The 18,357-nt window shown below is 44.8% G+C and overlaps 1 protein-coding gene across 1 annotated transcript in view; it reads left to right on the top strand.

Annotated features, from left to right (window-relative positions):
* Nucleotides 1–16,737, top strand: part of pde11a (phosphodiesterase 11a) — a 362,109-nt gene extending 345,372 nt beyond the window's left edge. The window contains exon 20 of the mRNA XM_078229219.1: nucleotides 14,335–16,737. Coding sequence (XP_078085345.1) covers nucleotides 14,335–14,478 — 144 coding nt within the window. The 3' untranslated portion in view covers nucleotides 14,479–16,737. The remainder of the gene's footprint in view (nucleotides 1–14,334) is intronic.
* Nucleotides 16,738–18,357: the final 1,620 nt, after the last annotated feature.

Here is an 18,357-nt window from a genome sequence, read left to right as displayed (position 1 = left end):
ATACACCAAGGACTGTTCTATTGAAGGGAGATCCAATTGACAAGACTGCACCTGCTGCTGCTCGTCTCCTTCCAATACTGCACTTTGTGTTAACGGCTTACATTCCAGAGAGATAGCATATAACTGTCCCTCATAAATTAATATTAATGGATGCCATCATGCAACTAATTTTGCATTGATGCCAAAAGATTCCAGATGCAATTCGATGTAAAAGTTCTGGGATAGCTGCAGTGTCAAATTAACCACCAGAAGCATCAGCTCAATGAAGTCAAAGCAAACTTAATTAATGGACTTTGCACTAACTGCAATGTAACTGCTTGGGAGCTTTTTAAACTTACATTTCAACAACTCTAATGTTAGTGTTTGCTTCCCCTCGTTGTGGCAACATTAAAATTCAACCAGCCAGCAAATGAATGTCTGCACATTTTCGGGGAGATTGTGACCTGGTGAAAATGTCACTGGACTAGTAAAACGGCAATGCATTTCACATCTACTTTTGAGCATGTCTTTTTATGATGAAATGTGGTGCTGGCAAACAAGTGTGACACCATGGTGTCTCCCCTGACATCTCAGATTTTGCTATCTGGCACCTCTTGTCTATGTGCTCTGCTTCCATCGCACAAGAGTGTGCCCATTCACACATCATTCCCGACATCAGTAATGCATTCTCCTTCTTGTAAGATTTCCTGATGGGAAAACTTGCTTTACATGCTTTGTAGGCCCATGTTCGCTAATTCTTGCCTGTATAAGATTGAAGCTATTGCTTACTTCCAATTCATCTGCTTTCAGGAAAGGTTAAGGCCTGGTGTAGAAGGAGAGATGTGAAAGAGATAGAGAAGGATCATGTAAACTGGAACTCCATGTTCTTCCTTTTATGCAGTAGGGTTCCAAGCTTTTGGGTCCCTTCTTAGAGCCAGTGTGCGCTCCTGTGTAAGACTTGTGTTTCCGAATGCACATGTGGCATGCTGACCAATAATTGTGAGGACCTTGCTATCTCAATGCGCCAGGGCTATGCTCCTCTCAGCCACTTTATGGTCATGCCATTAATGCCTACATCCTTGAGTGTATTACCTTACAGTTGTTCATCCAGCAGTTGCAAGACTGTATTCACAATGTAAGGATGCAGTGCTGTGTGTAATCTGACTTCAACCCTTGCCAAGGTCAGCGATGGGATTGCAAGTGGTGAGATATTGCACTCAGTAGAGGAGGGGGGGTGGGGGGGAGGAGGAGGCGGGGGAGGAGGGGGGGGAGGGTGGGAGGAAGGGGGGGCGGGACCCAGATCATCCTCTGGTCGGGGGGGGGGGGGGGGGGGGGGGGGGGGATGGGAGGGGGAGGGGGGGGGGGGGATGGGGGGGGGGGGGGGGGGGGATGGGAGGGGGAGGAGGGGGGGGGATGGGAGGAGGGGAGGGGGAGGAGGAGGAGGGGGGGCGCGGGACCCAGATCATCCTCTAGTCGGGGGGGGTCCGCTGCCAGTCTGTGGATCTTCAAATCATCAAGATAATGTGAGCCTCGTGTAAGCACAGACAATCAGAGTGGATTGGAGACTTAAAAAGTGAGGATAGTCACACTGGTATTCATGTGGGCCCATGATGGAGGGCACAGATCCAAAAGCATAATCGGCACTGCTCATCCTCCCCCTCCTGGAATCTGGTAACTATCCATCCCTCATGTGCATGCCTGCCTCATCTGGCCTGTATTATGGCCTCTTCACCTCCAGCCTCAGCTTCCTTGACCTCACTGCCCTCATCCCCTTCAATGTCTTCCTCATCAGAGGAGACCTGCAGCTCTTCTATTACGGCATCTGGCAGCTCCCCCCTCCGCATCACCATGTTGTGAAGCGCACAGCAAGCCATGATGATTTGAGGCCTTCTGAGGAATGTACTGCAGTGAACTGCAGTATCTGTCCAGGCATCAGAATCACATTGTTAAAATTCCTATGTTGTGCTCCACCATTATTCGGATAGCGACATGAGCATCATCTATCTCTGATATAGTTTGTGTCCTTCTGAAAGGCGTCATCAGCCATGCCCTTTGTGGTTAACCCTTGTCTCCGAGAATCCAACCGTGGATGCTGTGTTGACCCTTGAAAATTTCTGGGATCTGTGATCTGCCCTGGAAAAAGCCGCTGGTATAGAGGTTCAGGGTGGTGGTGATATTCACAGCAACTGTTATCCTCCTAGTCCCCATAGCACCAAGTCATGAAGAATGTGGAATATGTGAGCCACTAGATCTTTGGACATATGGAGGTATCGGCAGCACTGTCTCGTTTATCTTCAGGAAGGACATGCGTGTCCTGTACAGCCTGGGTCTTGCAAGGTGCCTACAAATGATGTATCTGGGAGCGTCAACCTCAGAATGTGAATGGGGCCCTGCTACCCCATGTGCCTGCGGGTGAATCTCCTGTCTTTGGCATACCTGGCACTGCTGTCACTGTTTCCTCCTCCTTCGCTGACTAAACTTGGGTAAAGCTGCAAGCAGAACGATTGTAACCAACATGCGAGTCATCAGTTGCTCCTGACTCCCATTTTTCTGTGGGGAATGTTGAAGCTGTAATCAGGGGTTAATATAAGCTGATTGATTAGTGCCACTTATAGGTATTCATCTTGCATGAGTGCCTTTCATTGGTACCTTTCCTAATTTCATGCATTGTGAATAAAGGGCTCATAACCTGTCTCAGCTTTGCATCTCTCCTCATCTGAGAATACTCACATCTGTTGGGTTGCTCCTCACTCAACAACCCCCCCCACCCCCACCACAGTGCAATGTACCAATGGTCCCAGAAGTTCTCAGAGTAATCACCAGCTGAGTTCATCCTCATTTAAATTGTTTGCTGCCTAATCACTTTATGCTGAAAAATGGTAGTGCTGAGGTCTCATGGCATCATCGTAAGGATTCCAACTCTGGATCAGATTTGACGCTTTTACTTTCAGAATCGTCCTCCACAAAAACTCATCTTCCTCAATTCCTTGAATTGGATATTCCACATTTTGAACAGTCAGATGAAAGTTTGTGTACAAAGAGCACCCCACAATTTGATGACAAAACCACCAGCAGGGTAGCATGTATATTGCCAGTCTTTGGGAAGGTTTTTTCTCCATCCACCTATTCCATTTACTGCGAACATGATCCTTGAATGGCTTGTTGAGGCACACATCCACAGGTTGGGCTATAGATGTTAGACCCCCTGGAATGTGTGTGTTATTTCTACACAGACACCTCTTGATCTCATCAGTTATCCGGGCTCTCAACATGTCCCACACGAATAAACATTCCTTGCTTTGGCGACTGTGAAGTCTATTAAACACATTATCAATTCCTAACTTTACTCCATCCTTACCCATCCAACCGTTGTCATGACCATGCATAAAAGCTCCTGCAGGAAATTTGATTTTCAGCATGGTTTTACATTTGAATATTAACATCGGCTTTAATTTTGTTCCGTCAGCCACACAGGCGAGTATTACCGTGAATCTTCTCTTCTCGTCTTCTGTAGTTTTCACTAGAACTGTTTTTGAATCTTTACACCCCACAGTTCATATCGAAATTCATGGACATTTCATCCATGTTGTCAATTTCACATACTGGGCACTTGTGTTTTTGTACGGTCTGATAATGAAAGGCTGGAAATTGGTCATTTTGGCCGTTTCTGAATAATCTTCTGTCTCAACAATAGACATTTTCATTCCATAAAGTGTCTACATCAATTGGCCGTTGCTCTGAGAACTTTGCTGGACGTGAGGTTTGATTGGTTCCACATTTCTGATGGCAATGCAACAATTCTGGTGATTTCATAGAACATAGAACATTACAGCGCAGTACAGGCCCTTCGGCCCTCGATGTTGTGCCGACCAGTGAAACCAATCTAAAGCCCATCTAACCTACACTATTCCAATATCATCCATATGTTTATCCAATAACCATTTGAATGCTCTTAATGTTGACGAGTCTACTACTGCTGCAGGCAGGGCATTCCACGCCCTTACTACTCTCTGAGTAAAGAACCTACCTCTAACATCAGTCCTATATCTATCACACCTCAATTTAAAGCTATGTCCCCTAGTGTTAGCCATCACTATCCGAGGAAAAAGGCTCTCACTATCTACCCTATCTAATCCTCTGATGATTAGAGGATTAGATAGAGGATCAGAGGATCAGATGATCATCTAATCCTCTGATCATGATAGAATCATAAAATCCCCACAGTGCAGAAGGAGGCCATTCGGCCCATGGAGTCTGTACCGACCACAATCCCACCCTGGCCCTATTCCCGTAACCTCACATATTTACCCTGCTAATCCCCTGCCACTCGGGTCAATTTAGCATAGTCACATGACCACTGACAAATGGCCATTTGAAAGGAACAACTGAGCAATTTCAAAAATAATCACAGCAATGAAATAGGCAATCAGAGCAAGGTTTCTTGGAGCACTGGATACTGTTAGGCTGATCAGTGATTTGAGGGACTTTTTTCTGACTGACCCATTTGGTTTATTTTATTTTGCTGTGGCTTGGCAGAAAAGCCCAAGGCCAACATGACTGTGTGTGCATGTGTGTGAGTGAGATGTGAGTGTGGCTGTATATGTGAGGGAGAGAGAGAGAGAGAAGCATGAGTGTATGCTTTTGTGTATGAGTGAGAGACGTGAGTGTGGGTATACATGTGAGTGAGAAAGACATGAGTGTGTGTGTGTGTGTGAAGGGGAGACGTGAGTGTGTGTGTAAGTGAGAGACATGAGTTTGTATGAATGAGTGAGACATGAATGTGTGTGTGAGAGACGTGACTATGTGTGTGAGAGACAAGAGAGTGTGTGTGAGAGAGACATGAGTGTGTGTGTGTGAGAGACATGAGTGTGTGTGTGAGAGACACAAATGTGTGCATGTGTGTGAAAGAGAGACACGAGTGTGTGTGTGTGTGAAAGAGAGACTCGTGTGTGTGTGTGTGTGTGTGTGTGTGAAAGAGAGACTCGTGTGTGTGTGTGTGTGTGTGTGAAAGAGAGACACGAGTGTGTGTGTGTGAAAGAGAGACATGAGTGTGTGTGTGAAAGAGACACGAGCGTGTGTGTGTGTGAAAGAGAGACACGAGTGTGTGTGTGTGAAAGAGAGACACGAGTGTGTGTGTGAAAGAGACACGAGCGTGTGTGTGTGTGAAAGAGAGACACGAGTGTGTGTGTGTGAAAGAGAGACACGAGTGTGTGTGTGAAAGAGACACGAGCGTGTGTGTGTGTGAAAGAGAGACACGAGTGTGTGTGTGTGAAAGAGAGACACGAGTGTGTGTGTGTGAAAGAGAGACACGAGTGTGTGTGTGTGAAAGAGAGACACGAGTGTGTGTGTGTGAAAGAGAGACACGAGTGTGTGTGTGTGAAAGAGAGACTCGAGCGTGTGTGTGTGTGAAAGAGACATGAGTGTGTGTGCGCGTGTGAAAGAGAGACACGAGTGTGTGTGTGTGAAAGAGAGACACGAGTGTGTGTAAGAGAGACACGAGTGTGTGTAAGAGAGACACGAGTGTGTGTGTATGAAAGAGAGACTCGAGCGTGTGTGTGTGAGAGACACGAGTGTGTGTGTGTGTGCGTGTGAGAGACACGAGTGTGTGTGTGTAAAAGAGACACACGAGTGTGTGTGTGTGAAAGAGAGACACGAGTGTGTGTGTGTGCGTGTGAAAGAGAGACACGAGTGTGTGTGTGTGAAAGAGAGACACGAGTGTGTGTGTGTGCGTGTGAGAGACACGAGTGTGTGCGTGTAAAAGAGAGACACGAGTGTGTGCGTGTGAAAGAGAGACACGAGTGTGTGTGTGTGCGTGTGAAAGAGAGACACGAGTGTGTGTGTGTGCGTGTGAAAGAGAGACACGAGTGTGTGTGTGTGCGTGTGAGAGACACGAGTGTGTGCGTGTAAAAGAGAGACACGAGTGTGTGCGTGTGAAAGAGAGACACGAGTGTGTGTGTGTGCGTGTGAAAGAGAGACACGAGTGTGTGTGTGTGTGTGAGAGAGACACGAGTGTGTGTGTGTGTGTGTGCGTGTGAGAGACACGAGTGTGTGTGTGTGTGTGCGCGTGTGAGAGACACGAGTGTGTGTGTGTAAAAGAGAGACACGAGTGTGTGTGAGTGTGAAAGAGAGACATGAGTGTGTGTGCGTGTGCGTGTGAGAGACACGAGTGTGTGCGTGAGAGACACGAGTGTGTGTGTGTAAAAGAGAGACACGAGTGTGTGTGTGTGTGAAAGAGAGACACGAGTGTGTGTGTGAGACTCGAGTGTGTGTGTGTGTGAAAGAGAGACATGAGTGTGTGTGCGTGTGAGAGACGAGTGTGTGTATGTGTGTGAGAGACACGAGCGTGTGTATTTGTGAGAGACACGAGTGTGTGTGTGTGAGAGACACACGAGTGTGTGTGTGTGTGAGAGACACGAGTGTGTGTGTATGTGTGAGAGACACGAGTGTGTATGTGTGTGAGAGACACGAGTGTGTATGTGTGTATGTGTGTGAGAGACACGAGTGTGTGTATGTGTGAGAGACACGAGTGTATGTGTGTGTGTGTGAGACACGAGTGTGTGTGTGTGTGTGAGAGACACGAGCGTGTGTATGTGTGTGAGAGACACGAGCGTGTGTATGTGTGTGAGAGACACGAGCGTGTGTATGTGTGAGAGACACGAGTGTGTATGTGTGTGAGAGACACGAGTGTGTGTGTATGTGTGAGAGACACGAGTGTGTGTGTGTGTGAGACACGAGGGTGTGTATGTGTGTGAGAGACACGAGTGTGTGTATGTGTGTGAGAGACACGAGTGTATGTGTGTGTATGTGTGTGAGAGACACGAGTGTGTGTATGTGTGTGAGACACGAGTGTGTGTATGTGTGTGAGAGACACGAGTGTGTGTATATGTGTGAGAGACACGAGTGTATGTGTGTGTATGTGTGTGAGAGACACGAGTGTGTGTATGTGTGTGAGACACGAGTGTGTGTATGTGTGTGAGAGACACGAGTGTATGTGTGTGTGAGACACGAGTGTGTGTGTGTGTGAGACACGAGCGTGTGTATGTGTGAGAGACACGAGTGTGTATGTGTGTGAGAGACACGAGTGTGTATGTGTGAGAGACACGAGTGTGTGTGTGTGTGTGTGAGACACGAGTGTGTGTATGTGTGTGAGAGACACGAGTGTGTGTATGTGTGTGAGAGACACGAGTGTGTGTATATGTGTGAGAGACACGAGTGTATGTGTGTGTATGTGTGTGAGAGACACGAGTGTGTGTATGTGTGTGAGACACGAGTGTGTGTATGTGTGTGAGAGACACGAGTGTATGTGTGTGTGAGACACGAGTGTGTGTGTGTGTGAGACACGAGCGTGTGTATGTGTGAGAGACACGAGTGTGTATGTGTGTGAGAGACACGAGTGTGTGTGTATGTGTGAGAGACACGAGTGTGTGTGTGTGTGTGTGTGAGACACGAGTGTGTGTATGTGTGTGAGAGACACGAGTGTGTGTATGTGTGAGAGACACAAGTGTATGTGTGTGTATGTGTGTGAGAGACACGAGTGTGTGTATGTGTGTGAGACACGAGTGTGTGTGTGAGAGACACACGAGTGTGTGTGAGAGACACGAGTGTGTGTGTATGTGTGAGAGACACGAGTGTGTATGTGTGTGAGAGACACGAGTGTGTATGTGTGTATGTGTGTGAGAGACACGAGTGTATGTGTGTGTATGTGTGTGAGAGACACGAGTGTGTGTATGTGTGTGAGACACGAGTGTGTGTATGTGTGTGAGAGACACGAGTGTGTGTATATGTGTGAGAGACACGAGTGTATGTGTGTGTATGTGTGTGAGAGACACGAGTGTGTGTATGTGTGTGAGACACGAGTGTGTGTATGTGTGTGAGAGACACGAGTGTATGTGTGTGTGAGACACGAGTGTGTGTGTGTGTGAGACACGAGCGTGTGTATGTGTGAGAGACACGAGTGTGTATGTGTGTGAGAGACACGAGTGTGTGTGTATGTGTGAGAGACACGAGTGTGTGTGTGTGTGTGTGAGACACGAGTGTGTGTATGTGTGTGAGAGACACGAGTGTGTGTATATGTGTGAGAGACACGAGTGTATGTGTGTGTATGTGTGTGAGAGACACGAGTGTGTGTATGTGTGTGAGACACGAGTGTGTGTATGTGTGTGAGAGACACGAGTGTATGTGTGTGTGAGACACGAGTGTGTGTGTGTGTGAGACACGAGCGTGTGTATGTGTGAGAGACACGAGTGTGTATGTGTGTGAGAGACACGAGTGTGTGTGTATGTGTGAGAGACACGAGTGTGTGTGTGTGAGACACGAGTGTGTGTATGTGTGTGAGAGACACGAGTGTGTGTATGTGTGAGAGACACAAGTGTATGTGTGTGTATGTGTGTGAGAGACACGAGTGTGTGTATGTGTGTGAGACACGAGTGTGTGTGTGTGAGAGACACACGAGTGTGTGTGAGAGACACGAGTGTGTGTGTATGTGTGAGAGACACGAGTGTGTATGTGTGTATGTGTGTGAGAGACACGAGTGTATGTGTGTGTATGTGTGTGAGAGACACGAGTGTGTGTATGTGTGTGAGACACGAGTGTGTGTATGTGTGTGAGAGACACGAGTGTGTGTATATGTGTGAGAGACACGAGTGTATGTGTGTGTATGTGTGTGAGAGACACGAGTGTGTGTATGTGTGTGAGACACGAGTGTGTGTATGTGTGTGTGAGACACGAGTGTGTGTGTGTGTGAGACACGAGCGTGTGTGTGTGTGAGACACGAGCGTGTGTATGTGTGAGAGACACGAGTGTGTATGTGTGTGAGAGACACGAGTGTGTGTGTATGTGTGAGAGACACGAGTGTGTGTGTGTGTGAGACACGAGTGTGTGTATGTGTGTGAGAGACACGAGTGTGTGTATGTGTGTGAGAGACACGAGTGTGTGTATATGTGTGAGAGACACGAGTGTATGTGTGTGTATGTGTGTGAGAGACACGAGTGTGTGTATGTGTGTGAGACACGAGTGTGTGTATGTGTGTGAGAGACACGAGTGTATGTGTGTGTGAGACACGAGTGTGTGTGTGTGTGAGACACGAGCGTGTGTATGTGTGAGAGACACGAGTGTGTATGTGTGTGAGAGACACGAGTGTGTGTGTATGTGTGAGAGACACGAGTGTGTGTGTGTGTGTGAGACACGAGTGTGTGTATGTGTGTGAGAGACACGAGTGTGTGTATGTGTGAGAGACACAAGTGTATGTGTGTGTATGTGTGTGAGAGACACGAGTGTGTGTATGTGTGTGAGACACGAGTGTGTGTGTGTGAGAGACACACGAGTGTGTGTGAGAGACACGAGTGTGTGTGTATGTGTGAGAGACACGAGTGTGTATGTGTGTGAGAGACACGAGTGTGTATGTGTGTATGTGTGTGAGAGACACGAGTGTGTGTATGTGTGAGAGACACGAGTGTATGTGTGTGTGTGTGAGACACGAGTGTGTGTGTGTGAGAGACACGAGCGTGTGTATGTGTGTGAGAGACACGAGCGTGTGTGTGTGTGAGAGACACGAGCGTGTGTATGTGTGAGAGACACGAGTGTGTATGTGTGTGAGAGACACGAGTGTGTGTGTATGTGTGAGAGACACGAGTGTGTGTGTGTGTGAGACACGAGTGTGTGTGTGTGAGAGACACGAGTGTGTGTATGTGTGTGAGAGACACGAGTGTGTGTATGTGTGTGAGAGACACAAGTTTATGTGTGTGTATGTGTGTGAGAGACACGAGTGTGTGTATGTGTGTGAGACACGAGTGTGTGTATGTGTGTGAGAGACACAAGTGTATGTGTGTGTGAGACACGAGTGTGTGTATGTGTGTGAGAGACACAAGTGTATATGTGTGTGTATGTGTGATAGTGAGACACAAGTGTGTGTATGTGTGTGAGAGACGTGAGTGTGTGTATGTGTGAGAGGAGTATGTGTGTGAGAGACGTGAGTGTGTGTATGTGTGAGAGAGTGTGTGTGTGAGAGACGGGAGTGTATGTGAGAGAGAGAGACGTGAGTGTGGTGTGTGAGAGATGTGAGTGTGTGGATGAGAGAGAGAGAGACACGAGTGCATATGTGTGAATCAGAGAGAGTCATCAGTGCGTCAGAATCAGCTTTCCAGCATCATTCCTCCCATTAAAATGACAAAAGGTAAGACTTAAGCATTTTTTTAATAAGAGAACTTTTTAATTATTATCGGATTACCCAACCCTAAAGTGGGTACTATTTCCAGTGGTTAATGTTAAGGAACCATGGGAAGGTGGCTTGGCCTGGTATTAATGTGAGGGGGCCATGAAACTGGCAAATATATTTGGTACTCTGTGCCTATTCCTAATATATGCACAGATACAGCTGGAAATAGCTTGTTCACATTTGTTTTCGGTGTTTGCACCTATTTTGTGGATGAAAGGGGCGTTGACGTTCTGAGAATGCTTGTATTTCCCCGATGCTCTTGGGAGGTTACTAGGGGTTCCACAATTCAAAATTTGGGAAACCCTGGGCTACCTGATCCCTTGTGCCCAGTTAGAAGGTAGGTAAAACATGCAGTTTGGGGTGAAAAATTAAGATTCACTACTTATGTGAGTATAGTATGTTGTGGCTGATGAGAGTCAGCATATACACCAGGTATATGCAAAGACAAGATTTTTGGAGGGAGAAAAATGGAGCCATCTTAGACACTGGATCGACTTATACGCCAACATGTACAGTAAGGATCTGCTTTGGACTGCACAAGTCAGTCACTTCCTAAAATGGACCTCGTCCACCTTGACTGTATTGACCAGCTTTCAGCTGCTGCCACTGAAGCTCACCAGAGACTGAGATTAGAAGACAATCTGACAACTTCCACAAAATATTTGGGCGGTACGGTGGCACAGTGGTTAGCACTGCTGCCTCACAGCACCAGGGACCCGAGTTCGATTCCCAGCTTGGGTCATTGTCTGTATGGAGTCTGCACGTACTCCCTGTGTCTGTGTGGGTTTCCTCCGGGTGCTCCGGTTTCCTCCCACAGTCCTAAGATGTGCGGGTTAGGTGGATTGGCCATGCTAAATTGCCCCTTAGTGTAAGGGGGACTAGCAGGGTAAATGCATGGGGCTATGGGGATAGAGCCTGGGTGGGATTATTGTCGGTGCAGGCTCGATGGGCCAAATGGCCTCCTTCTGCTCTGTAGGATTCTATGATATTCCATTATGAGGCAAGCTCAAAGTATTGAACCTGTTTTGAGTTATTATAAAAAGACCTTAAGTAGCAAAAAAAAGGCAAAGATTAACCTTCAATTAAGTATCTCGAATTTCATCCTTCTCCCTCTCTTTCTTTAATCCTTTGGTCAATTTAATTAGCATCTTACACTTACCAAATTGCCAGTTTAACAGTTCTCCTAACTGTGTTTCCAGCTCACTGTTATAAACTCATGGTGCTGTACTGCAGTACCTCAGGTTCATCCTTTTAGTCAAATCCCAACTGCCCTGTATCTAATTGACATCTGGTCAGTATCGTACCTATGGTTGATTGACAGTTAACTGTCAATTAAGTTGTGATTGGGAGGGGTTGAGGGAGAGGAGAGGTTGGAGTCAGATTGGAGGCGAGGAGAACCCGATGGTTTCCATCCGAGGCCTGGGAACAATTCCTGTTGCTGCTGGCCCACAAGAAGTGCTAAAAGAGCAGATCATTAGCACTCGGCTTCCTGAATTGGCAGCTCCCACCTCAGATCAGCTGCCAGTTCACAGCTGCAGCCTCCCCTTCACTTCCAGTTAAATTTGCCTCATCAATGCTGATGACATAAGAAATAAATAAAGGAATAGGCCATACAGCCCCTTGAATCTGTTCTGTCATTCAATAAGATCATAGCTAGTTTTCTACCTTTGGGAGAGAGTGAGCAGAAACAGCAACTCGGAGGGGAAGTGGAAGCCTGGGATTTGAGAGATGAGAAGCCAAGGCTGAAGCCTCTAACAGTGACTGGAGAACCAGACAGTGGAAGTGGAGCAGACATGTAGCTGCTGGAGACCCAGGTGGATCCGTGGGATCCAACGTTTCGAACCTAGATGATCCTTTGTCTGATGTACCGCATCAATAATTTATTTTCTATATGTTATATTTCAAAGGAGCCTGCAGATGATCACGACATCTATGAATAATTGACGCTGCTGTCTTTATTTTGTGTTACATGGGCTGGGATTTCCCCCTCCGTCCTCCTGCAGCGGGTTTTCCGGCAGCGGAGGTGGCTCACTATTGCCGGCAGCTTCCCTGGCAGCGTGGCCGGTGAGCCATGGAAACCACTATTGCCTTCAGGTGGTCCAGAAGATCCGGCCAATGGTGAGCTGCCTCTGCCGCTGGAAAACCCACCAAGAAGGAGCCATAAAATTCCGGCAGCAGTCAAACAAAAATAGAAGTAAATGATTGTAAAATGAAAGAATGAATGATACTGTGAAATGCTGTCTTGGGGGATAGGTAATGCTTAGTGCCATTGTCAAAGAGGGAATTTGACACAATTTTTGAAGTTAAGGTCACCAAGGGCATGTAAACGAGGAAGAGAAGATTCACCAGCACAGATCCTCAGGAAACTCCAGAGATAACAGATCTGTGGTGGATAGAAATCCGTTATTAGAGATACATTGACTGTAATTGAGTGGTTAAAATTTATACGTAAAGATTTTGGGCAGTTTTCTCTTGCAAGAATATAAAAAATGAGAAAATGAAATCACCAAGTCAAGATGGTAATATCCAATGTCAGCATGCAACTCATTGTGTCATGACTTGCTCACTGTTGATTAGTTTCAGTTGCATTACAGTTAAAGCTAATGTTTATTTTATTAGTCACAAGTCAGCTTACATTAACACTGCAATGAAGTTTCTGTGAAAATCCCTTAGTTGCCACACTCCAGCGCCTGTTCGGGTACACAGAGAGAATTTAGCATGGCCAATGCATCTACCCAGCACATCGTTCGGACTGTGGGAGGAAACCGGAGCAGCTGGAATAAACCCACACAGACACGGGGACTCCATAGAAATAGTGACACAAGCCAGGAATCAAACCCGGGTCCCTGGCGCTGTAAGGCAGCAGTGCTAACCGCTGTGTCACCGTGCCAAACGTTCCCCTTTGAGTTGAATGTACAGAGAGCTTTGAGTGAAGGCTACAATCTCATGGATGTTCATTGTAAAATTCTTTAAAGTTGTGTGAGGGCAGATAAGTGTAAATATGTTTGGTATTCTGCATTAATACAAAGTGGGGATGGTGGACTTTCATTCCTTGATTGACCTGGCAAGTTCTCTGAAGATTTCCTTGCATGGTATGACTGAGCTGTCACTAACACTCCCAGCAACCTCTTCCTAGTACTCTGAGGAGCTTCCGGTGTGCATTGAAGATAGCTTCCCTACCGTGGGTCACTTCCCCTTGGAAAAGTTCAACAACCTGGCAAACTGGATAGCTCAGTGGCCAACCGCACTCTTTGTAATCTTCCTTTCTTCCAGCTTTTCAGCAAAATGGAAGAATGCCTCTGAAAGCTGGGAAAATGTAGCTGAATGAATATGATCTGGAGAGGGAGACGAGTTGCAGTCAGTCCCAAAGGGGGTCATTAACAACAGCCTTTATTTCTGTTGCAATTCATTTTAAGCAAAGCTCGTCTCTAATATTTTAACTTATTGACACTGGGAATACTCCTCTCAATCTTTAAATTACTGCAGTCAACATAAATATATCCCAGTGTTGTCAGAACACTAATTTTGATATCAGAAATAGATTAATAATAGACTGCATTGATAAGATCGCTAGCTTGAGGGATTTTACTATTAAAAGTTGGGTTGACCATTTATAGTGCAGACGTATTTTGCACCGTATTACAATCATTATTTCATGGATAGAATAATTGATATTGCAGCAAGACTTCCAAAGCTGTAGTTGGTTTCTGATTGCATCACAAGCTATGTGAGCACATATCATGTAACCGCACATGCCAGCTCGATGCCAAAATTGCACAGCGCAGTAATAAATAATTTTCTATCAGCTAGAATCATTTGTTACATTCAGTACAGCCATTTCCTGTAATGAATAAGGCATCTGAATGAATGCCCATCGTGTAGCTAGGAGACGTTATACCATAATTACATCATGAGATTGATGAATGTCACAATATTAAACATAGACTAAATTATTGAAGCTGCTTGAATTTAATACTTTAGAAATTTTTTACCCAATTGTCTTGCAAATTCAAAGAAAGAGTAACCGAGACATGTCACTGAAAACAGACAAATATGTTTTCCATTAAAATTAGTCACGTTAATTCGCTATGTGCTGGAATTCTTAACAAGAAAAATATTTTCTTTTCTTAAACGATCCCTAGGCTCTGGTGAAAGTCAACCCAAAGCTGAAGCCAATGCTACACGGGATTAAAAGGAACAGATGCAAGTGGGAGGAGATGCACCGAAAAAGACAAGGCAGCAAAGACAATGCCAGCTGCAGCATGTCCACGCAAAACATCAGTTAAAACCCCAAGCATCATTTGCGAGGATGGGCAATCAGTTTGACTTGGCTATAATTCAACTGGATAAGAAAAGTTCTTCAGTTGTGATTTGCAAGGGTTATTGACGGTGCTGAAGTCCCCAGTGAGTTACTGCACAATGCAGAACCCCTCTACTCAGAATGGAGAGAGAAAACAACAAAATAAGGAATGCAATACAACTATCTTGTTGTATGCTTATGCTGAGAAGCACAAACAGTGCGGCTTCATCTGGTGCTGCCAGTTGCTAAGGGTTTGCTGTCTTCTGCAGAAAATGTATGAAAATGATAAGCGGGTTTAATGAACATCTATTATTGAAACATCAGGATAGAGAACTAGAATGTTCTGTGCATACTTTGTTACTCTGCATCAGTCAAATCAGTTATGAGCCAGTTATTGCCTGCTTTTATGCTCTTCTTCAAATGCTGGAATGTTCTTGTGGTTTTATTTTCTATTTTTCAAATACTTAAACAATTTTCTACTTAAATTCTTCTCTGTGTGAGGATGCCTGGGAATCAGTTCTCTGTATTGAAGCAAATGGGAATGATAGATGTATATAGCGACAAAACCCTTTTACAAGCAGCCTTTGACAGGTGGAGCTATGGTGGTTAGAACTGAATCGTTGTTTACTATTGAGAACGCGAGAGCAAAGCTTTGCTTTTTTTTTTGCTTTAAGCAAGATTATTTTTAAGCCAGTGATGGTTGAAGTTGTATGTTAAACAGAATGCATGATAAAGCAAATCATATCAAAGCTGTACAATTAACAGGCTGTGGGTGGCATGGGATTTTGTCAGCATGAAAATTTCTAACTTAGCAAAATAGAATCTTCAGCTGTGTCTGACTTTCTTCACAGCTGAAATGTCAGAGGGAATACTATCAGGAATAGAAACTGAACTGGCTGCTTATCCCCGAAAGTCTCCATGGTTGAGTTGAAGAATTCTGCATGCATTTCACATTGACATCTGTAAAATGTGGTTTGTAAGATTGTTAAACCTCAGCATGGATAAATTGTTTTGGAATCTGGATACATTGTTTCCCTCCCATCCCTTTGCCACCTCTTTGTTTTGTTGCAAATACATTCTTGAAACTGCTATCTTTTCACACTTCCCACCCTGGAAAGTGATAGATACCAATCTTATTCCTTTTATCATAGAATCATACAGTGCAAAAGAGGCCCTTCAGCCCATCGAGTCTACACTAACATATGAGAAACACCTAAACTCCCACCTAATCCCAGTTACCAGCACTTAGCCCATTGCCTTGAATGTTATGAGTGTTATAATTTGTTACCATTCTTTTTGAACAGAATTCCATTTTCATCGGTTAACATCTACAATGATATTCTATGCAGCGACCCTCAATTTATTCCCCAAACCTGCTCAAATGGCCGAAGTGGTAGCACTATCACCTCCAAGTCACAAGATTCTGCACTCAAGACCCACTGTGGGACTTGAACACAAAAATCAAAGCTAACACTTCAGTGCAGTACTGAGGCAGCGCTGCATTGTCAGAGGTGTTATTGAGGCTCTGTTTGTCCTCTCAGCTGGATGTGCTATAGCACTATTTTAAAGATGAGCAGAGGAGACCTAGCTAATATTAATCCCTGAATCAACATGAATAAAAGCAGATTATCTGGTCACTGCTCTTTGTGGGACTTTGTTATACGTGAATTGGCTGCCATGTTTCCTACATTGCCACAGTGACTATACTTGATTGGCAATAAAACACTTTGAGATGTCTCATGGTCATGAAAATTGCTTTGTAAATGCAAATCTTTCTTTCGTCTAGTAGATGTTCGAAACAGGAAGCTATTCATTTTAGAATCCACCCACTACTAGACACCTTACCTAGTCCAGCATCTGAATTCAATGTGCAAATAGATTTACTTCTTTCCCACATAACCCGCATTTCCACATTACTGTCTTCAAATAGTTTTAACCTTTGAGGTATTATTTTAATCACAGCTGATCTCATTTTAATTCTGTTTCTTACCTGTTCATTTATTTTGATTAATTCCACTCCTGATGATACTTATCAGCAGTGAAATAAGAGGGCAACCCTGAAAAAAACAAAGAACATCACTTCTCAAGAACTTCCAGTCCCCAGATCTTTAGAATCCACAAGAATTTCAAATATACCGTGGTACAAATTAGGATAATCGGTCTGTATAATCGGTCATCAAACGATTCATGTTACAATTCCCCAATTGTCTTTTGTTAAAAAAAATAAAAGGCGATACTGAAACCTATACCAAAAGACGTGTTTATTTTATTTACACGAGTGCCATTTATTCATAAATTAGTTTCCATTTTATTGAATTCTCTGCCTTTTATGAGCCAGTCTCAATGGACAATGCTGTTTGGTTGGCAGGTTTTGAAATAATGGTTCTGTTGCAACAGTAGCTCAGCTGCAAGGTATGCACACAGCCAGGAACGCAAACCTTAAACACAGCAATGAATTCAACCAATTCATCATCTAAAAGACTGCGCTGTTCAGGTTGGAATCCCAATCGGTGAATGATTTCTTGGTACTTTCCTGTTTCCAGCACGAAAGCTGGAGAAACCATTTCAATACTGACTCCTACTGGAAGGGGGAAGTGTCACAAAGAACATCATTCACACTTCGTGTTTGCAACACTGAGGAAGAGAAAAGACTGATCTTTTGGCTCTTTCCCTTTAATGTAATTGTGCCTTCGTCTTGCTGTCTCGGGAAGAATGTTCACATTAGAATTATTGAAACATGGCATAAATATTCTTACAAGGATTGATGTTGGAAGTCTTAAAGAGCATCAAGGTAGATAAATCCCTGGGACCTGATGAAATGTATCCCAGGACATTGTGGGAGGCTAGGGAGGAAATTGCAGGTCCCCTCGCAGAGATATTTGAATCATCGACAGCCACAGTGAGGTGCTTGAAGATTGGAGGGCGGCAAATGTTTAAGGGCTGCAGGGAAAAGCCTGAGAACTACAGACTGGTGAGCCTAACATCTGTAGTGGGCAAGTTATTAGAAGATATTCTGAGACAGGATCTACAGGCATTTAGAGAGCAAGGACTGATTAGTGACAGTCAGCATGGCTTTGTGAGTGGAAAATCATGTCTCACAAATTTGAGTTTTTGAAGGGCTATCCAAGAAGATAGATGAGGGCAATGCAGTCGACATTGTCTACATGGACTTTAGCAAGACCATTGACAAGGTACCCCGCATGGTAGGTTGTTGTACAAGGTTAAATCTCATGGGATCCAGGGTGAGGTGGCCAATTGGATACAAAATTGGCTTGACGACAGAAGAGTGGTTCTTCAAACTGGAGGCCTGTGACCAGCAGTGTGCTTCAAGGATCGGTGCTGGGTCCATTGTTATCTGTTATTTATATTAATAATTTGGCTGAGAATTTAGCAGGCATGGTTAGTAAGTTTGCAGATGACCCCAAGATTGGTGGTATAGGGGACAAAAAATGTTATCTAGGATTGCAAAAGGATCTTGATCAATTGGGCCAGTGGGCCCTTGAATGGCAGATGGAGTTTAATTTAGATAAATGTGAGGTGATATATTTTGGTAGATCAATTCAGGGCAGAACTTACTCAGTTAATAGTCGGGTGTTGGGAAGAGTTATAAAACATAGAGGTCTAGGAATACAGGTTCATAGCTCTTTGAAAGTGGAGTCACAGGTGGACAGAGTGGTGAAGAAGGCATTCGGCATGCTTAGTTTCATTGGTCAGAACATTGAGTACAGGAGTTGGGACGTCTTGTTGAAGTTGTACAAGACATTGGTAAGGCCACACTTGGAATACTGTGTACAATTCTGGTCACCCTATTATAGAAAGGATATTATTAAACTAGAAAGAGTGCAGAAAAGATTTACTAGGATGC

Source organism: Mustelus asterias, chromosome 14, assembly GCF_964213995.1.
Source record: "Mustelus asterias chromosome 14, sMusAst1.hap1.1, whole genome shotgun sequence".
NCBI classification, from domain to species: domain Eukaryota; kingdom Metazoa; phylum Chordata; class Chondrichthyes; order Carcharhiniformes; family Triakidae; genus Mustelus; species Mustelus asterias.
This window is presented reverse-complemented; position numbering and strand designations above follow the sequence as displayed.